Below are 6,607 nucleotides of genomic sequence, written 5' to 3' on the forward strand. Positions count from 1 at the left end.
TTCAGTAATAGCTGGCTTGACGTCAGTGTGACAACATGTGCAGGTGTTCAGAACGACAATTCAGTTTGACTCTGAGGAGGTTATTTCTGCTCGATATGGAATTTAAGAAAGAAAGAAGAGCCATGGATTGGACGGATGATTGGTTATGAAAAAAAATGTTTTCCAAAGAATGAGATGGAAAATATTTGAAGAGGCAGAGAGAAATAAAAAAGTGTAGAGGAAAAAGGAAAGGAAGAAATGATGTAAGTAAAGAGATGTAATGGAGTTGAAGGGGATTTACAAGCCCTGCAGCTCCTTCATGAGATTGATTTACAGAGTTTTCAAGATTGACACTAATTTGTTTCTCTATTTTTAGGCAATTATGATAGATACAAGTTAGTTATCATATGTGCAAAATATGCTGCAGATTATAAAGAGTGTGTTATTAATTGTGGCCCCTGCAGCTATGGACCGACAGAAGTCATTGAACCGATCCAGGGGGAACTCTTCTACTGCAGCCTCTTCGTCATCTCCCTCCACGTCGGACTCTTCATTCACCTTCTCCTCTTACCCCCTCTTCTCCACTTCCCCGTTTTCGGTCCCTTCCTTTTCTGGCCTGGACCTCCTGTCTGACCTGAAGCCCGTCTTCATCCCTCTCTACTCTGCCGTGGTGCTGGTCGCCTGCGTCGGCAACCTTCTCCTGCTCTTTCTCATCTGGCACAACAAGAAAAGACACACCACCACAAACTTCCTCATCAGCAACCTGGCACTGGTCGACCTGCTCATGTGCGTCGTCTGCGTCCCCTTGACTGCATCCTACGCTTTTGACAAGCGCGGATGGGTGTTTGGTTCCACCATGTGCCATATCGTCACCGTCATGCAGTCTGCAGCTGTCTACGCAGGATGCCTGTCCCTCATGGCCATCGCGGTGGATCGTTACGTGGTCGTGGCTTATCCCATCCGCAAAAGAGCAGGGTGCCAGTTCTGCTGGGGTCTGGTGGTCCTGATCTGGCTGTCCTCCCTGGCTTTGTCCACACCTACAGCACTACACACCGTCCACCTGGACCTGCGGTCTGCGGGGATGCAGATGGCCGTTTGCGAGGAGTTCTGGGATGGCCAGGAGCGAGGCAGACTCATCTACTCCTGCTTCATTCTCCTCTTCTCCTACTTTGTCCCACTGGCTGCTGTCTCTATTTCCTACTGTGCTATATCCTACCAGCTGAAGCAGAGGACCACGTCAGGCTTGACGGCGTGTCAGGGGTTGAGATCTGCAAGGACGTGGAGCAGACGGAGGAGGAAGACCTTCTACCTGCTGCTGGTTTCCGTCCTCTGTTTCGCCTTCTCGTGGCTTCCCTTACAGGTACAGACGAGTGGCAGAGTGAGAGTGACGATTAGATGGATAAATAGGAACATGAATAAACTAGAAAGGTGCACAAAGTAGAGTGCCGATTTCGGCCAAGTGTGACCGCAACAACTGCTTTATTGTATTATTGCATGAATTCAACCCACAATTGGCTCATGTCCCCTTCTAGCCTGTCTGGATGTCTAAGACACACTTCATTTAAACTTAAAAACAAGCAGTGATGAATGAAGGGAATTTGCTCAAAGTTGTCGTTTTACACATTTCATACATTCTTGCCAAAAACAAAATTGAACTCACCAAGCTGACTGCCAGCAGAGCAGAAGCTCAGCGTTACTCAGTGTGTGTGCTGGTATAGTTTCGTCAACTGTTTATATTTGTATTTTGGGATCCTTAACTGCTAGCTCAGTCCATAGAAACACAATCGATTTTAATGTGTCGGGCCCAGTGCAGTTATTTCAATAAGTCTTGAATTCAAAGCGAGATTGCCAGGCAACCAACTCTCCACCTTGTAAATGGGTAGTTTTTCCAGATAAAACATGTCTTTGTGCTAAGCTAAGCTTACTGTAGCTTTCATCAGACAGACATGAGAGCAGAATAACAATTTCTATCTCACTCTCTGCAAGAAGCCCATAATCTCCAGACTGAAATGACCAGCTTGATCCAGCTTGAACCAGCAACACAGCGTTTTATTGGACTAAAGAATCTGTCACAGCGGTATGAGCAGTGGCACTAATCATCTTTAAAAAAGCAAACAAACTAAATATTCAGTGACGCTGTATGTGCATAGTGTCACTATTAATTAGCAAAGTGATACTTATAACACATTTCTAAAGAATGTAGTCCTTGAATGAATTACCAAATAACTTTTTGCTTGTATGAATGCTGAGTAATTAAACATTGTTTAACTTCACAGGTGGTGAATCTGATCCGCGACCTGGACACAGACTTCTCCATTTTAGGGAAGAAGTACGTGAACGTCATCCAGGTGTCCACTCACCTGCTCGCCATGAGCTCCGCCTGCTACAACCCTTTTATTTACGCCTCATTGCACAAAATGTTCCTCTCCTATCTGTGCAGCCACTTCATGTTCCGGAGGAGAAAACTGGGAAAGGACAGGGGTCGGAGGTCAAGCATCCTTACGATGTCACACAGAACTCCGCGCCTTCACACCTCAGTGATTGCAGCAGATTTAGCAGGTGCTGTTGTAAATAACGTTATTCTTCAAGACATTTACGCTTGATAGTGTAGATGTTTGAATATGCACAGGATTTCTTTTTTGGCTTTTTCCAGAGTAGTCACAGGGTATCTTCTTCACTTCATTATTAATCTGAATCTGGTCAGTGTTAACAGGCAAATTAAGTGAATAAGAACATTCATTTAACTCTTTAATGTATAGAGGTCACGACAGGGGACAGCTATTAAAAAAGTTGTCTTGTTTATGCATGGGTTTTGATGGCATTGTTGCACATTAACCACTAAAGTGAACGCTATTACATCATCCAAACCCCTACTACTCAGTGGTAAGCCATTATAAGTGCAAGATACATTTCTCAAAACCAAGATGGCTGTCAGAAAGACCCAGTCACTCATCAATAACTTGCCAATCCTTCTATGGAAAGAGACCCTTGCAGGTATGAAAATGTCTGTGACATTAGGTAACAACTAAGGAATCATATCATTCATAAATGTTCCAAGTATTGATTTTATATTGGGAGGAAATTAATCATCTGTCCACTCAATTGGACATCATGCATCACTGGCTATGGGCTGATGCTGTGATGAGGGAGTTGGGAAGAGGGAGTTGAGGTTGAGGAAGCCCAGGATGTGCCACCTAAGGGCTCATGTGAAAAAAGATGAAAATACAAGCAGAACGTATGGGAGAGAGAGAGCAGGATCCTCTGCATGCAGTGTCTTGTGGCTTTGTGCCACGGGGGATTTGACAATTATAATAAAAGATAGTCTGCTCATTTTCTTTGGATATACATATATTATCATTTTTTGTGTTAAATACACATTTCTTCAGTTGAAAACAAAAACGCATGCTGTCCACCTGAGTGGACATTTAAAAATGTCTTTAAAAAAACTGGATAAATCTCAAATCTTGTTTATCATGCCTAAAGAGCAATACAAACACTTGGTAAAAAAACAAACATGACTGAGGTTATCATAATTCATGCATGAAAGGGTTAAACCTTACAGAAATTCAAAAACTGACCAAGTGGGTTTACAAGGCTTTCATAAAACACGTCATGGTCCTAAATAAAAAATGCACGGCACTGTCTCTTTGACTGAATTTCTACAGTTGTAAAAACTAACCCGCTTTGATTCAAAGGATATGTATGTGTAATGATTTATGATTTCAAACAATGTGTGGAGGTTTATGTATTGAAAATGTATTTTGCACTGAAAAATATTCTACTGTGATTTAATAAATATACTTTATTTTTCCCAAACTGCACAATAAACGTGTAGTTTTTTCCATCTAATTGTTTGTACATATTCATATTCTTGAGCATGTCTAATACTCTATATGTTTATGTAATGTATTTAAATTCCTGTCAACTTTAACTGATAATGTATTTGGATAATTGTAAGTGTCTTACATACGTTTTCTCTTCTATTTTGTTGAATTTTAGTCAATGAACACATGTATTTAAATTCTTTGTTCCCTCCCCATTCATTGTGTGATAAAACAGGAACATGAGTTCCTGTGATAATGAATCATGTATTTCTGTCATTCGGTATATGGCTTTGAGCCACTGAACACTTTTCACACTCTCTGCTGCAGCATGATTACATGTCAACAACCCATCATCTTTGTTGTTCATTTGGATTTAAAAAAAAATAAAGGGTGGTCTTAATACTTAATATCAATGTTATATTTAAGTTTTTTATTTAAAATTCGTAATTTTTGTTCTTCAAAAATCCAGTTTTCGCCTCGTCACTATGGAATATTGAGGGCAGATTGGTGATAAAAAATAAATATTTAAACGATTTATACATGGTCCATGTGCAACTTATTGTACGCAAATCACACGTCTATATGCATCCTGCTATCTTCATGTCTAATGGTGTTGTGAACATTCTTTATGGAAATGCAAATGCAAAGAGGCTTAACAAAGTCTTGATATGCAAATGTCCGTGAAGTGGATGAAGTGAGGTGCAGGTGGTTGTGTGTTTTGGGTATAAATCCAGGAGAGATGATGGTTCTCTGGGTCGTTGGTCTGAACTCGATGCATTTGTAATGTTCAGAAGAACTGAGAGCGATGAAGCAACACGAGAAGCAAAACAATGTAAACAGATTCTTAAAAGAAAAATGGTGTTATTGAGGTGTCTAATGGTAGAAATAAAATAGAAATAAAATAGCATGCAACCAACAAGACCATTCTGGAATAACCTTGCAGGGCATTTTGAGCTGAAGAAAACAATTGGCAAGCTTTCGTTTGAGATTGTAGTACTTTGTTTATCTCTAGACCCGCAAGGTGCACTGTCGGCAGAAGCTCCTAGAAAAAATGTAATGTTTTTCTTCGGTGGAAAGGACTTTGTGCAGACCAAATAAGAAACAAATATGTTTTAACAAACCTTTGCCTTCGCTACCTGGTCATTAATACCTATATTTTACAAATTAAACTGTTAATTACTTTTAGGGGTTGAAAACATGAGCTGAAGGTGCATTAATTGCCCACTGTGAAGTCATCAGCCAGAGTCCTCAACGCAAGAGATTGGTAAGGGTCATCTTACTTGCTGTTCAAATTGCAGACGAATGAAGAGAAAAATACATTTCAAATGCAGTTATGGAAATATCAATGTCAAGGTTTCAAGACGCATCACTATGAGCTGTTGTTGGGTGATTTTAAACACAACTAGCCCGAAGAAATACACATTGAACATTTGACCGAGCCTTATTCAATGAAACCCTTTGAAATATCTTCATTATGTGTGTCATAATAAGAGGATGTTGAGCTTGGAAACATATAGGACCCTCGGTAATAATAACTGTTCCTCTAATACCATCAGCCAACAATTTAAATTACTATCCAATAGACTACGCTCAGCTATTCCATCCTGTCTGTTTGCTTAATTAATCTGAATTAGTGTGAGTCATCAGCATATTGAAGCGCAGACTGTTTATTGAGAAACAACTTGTACTTGCAGCATCACACACATTTGTAACTCCATTTGATTGTTATTTTATTTCCCATTCTTTCCACATCATTTCAGAGGCGCCCCCTTAGGCCGCAAGTAGATCCAAGGTTGGGAATAATCGATGAAAAAGACATCTCCATTCTGCTCTGGCTGTCACTGCAGAAAACAGGACATCAAGAAACGACAGCAGCAACGTCATAAACACACATTCACTACACAACTCATTGAAAAAGCACGCTCTGCTTAATCATAGGTGAATTGGAGCATCTGGCTCTTCTTTCTGACTCGTTCCCCACACACGCTTGCTGCTACAGATGCAAATGATTTACCTGCCATCTAAAACCTCACAACCTGATTGAGTAGTGCTCGAGGCCTCATGCATATTCATCGGAGGCCTGATTATTAAAGTGAGATGATTTATGTGTCCTCGTGTCTGATTCCAAGATGCTCACAGTCTTGTTTTTCCTGTCATGATCTATACAGTGTAATAAATAAATGGGATCCTTCTCATTCCCATTGAAAGGAGACAGATTAATTAGAAAAGTAGAAACAAAGGGGAAAGGCTTGAGTTAATAAAAGGATAACTGATTTTGATTAAAATATATATTTTTTTACTTTATATTTAAATTAAAATAAAGATGATTTACATGTCGTTTTCATGTGGCAGAAGGACTTGAGTCTCCTTTCATTGCTGAGATTGTAAAACTTTCTCAAATAGCGGTATACATTTCTAATTGAATTGTCCATAAAGAAAAAAGAAAGAAAAAACAGGCCGACTGAAGGAGAGTTGAGAGCTCGATGTTGTGAGAATGTATTAATTGTCGCGATAACAGGGGAGTTTGACAAACCTCATTAAGTTTGTAATCTCGCATATATTTGTATCTCAAATATGTCTGTCCAGTATGAACCTTTGTAGAAAAAAAATGTTATGCAATATTTGACACAAAATAATGTTTCAAATTTTTTTCTCTTATCGTTCTGATCTGTGACCAGTGAAACCAATCACATATACAAAATATTGGCTGAGTGAGCCCCCATGTGGGCAACAACTATTACTACAGATCTCACCCTGGCTCGAGTATTTGCCAATTAAACCAGATACACGCCGTAAAAAAAGCT

At 39.8% G+C, this 6,607-nt stretch overlaps 1 protein-coding gene across 1 annotated transcript; it reads left to right on the plus strand.

Annotated features, from left to right (window-relative positions):
- Nucleotides 1-445: 445 nt before the first annotated feature.
- On the plus strand, nucleotides 446-2,582 carry prlh2r (prolactin releasing hormone 2 receptor; the record flags this gene model as incomplete). Its single annotated transcript, XM_079225123.1, has 2 exons — nucleotides 446-1,339; nucleotides 2,256-2,582. 2 exons carry the CDS (start codon nucleotides 446-448, stop codon nucleotides 2,580-2,582), a joined length of 1,221 nt encoding a protein of 406 aa, XP_079081249.1.
- Between the last annotated feature and the right edge of the window lie 4,025 nt (nucleotides 2,583-6,607).

The sequence above is a fragment of the Taurulus bubalis genome (assembly GCF_910589615.1).
Source record: "Taurulus bubalis genome assembly, chromosome: 1".
Lineage (NCBI taxonomy): Eukaryota > Metazoa > Chordata > Actinopteri > Perciformes > Cottidae > Taurulus > Taurulus bubalis.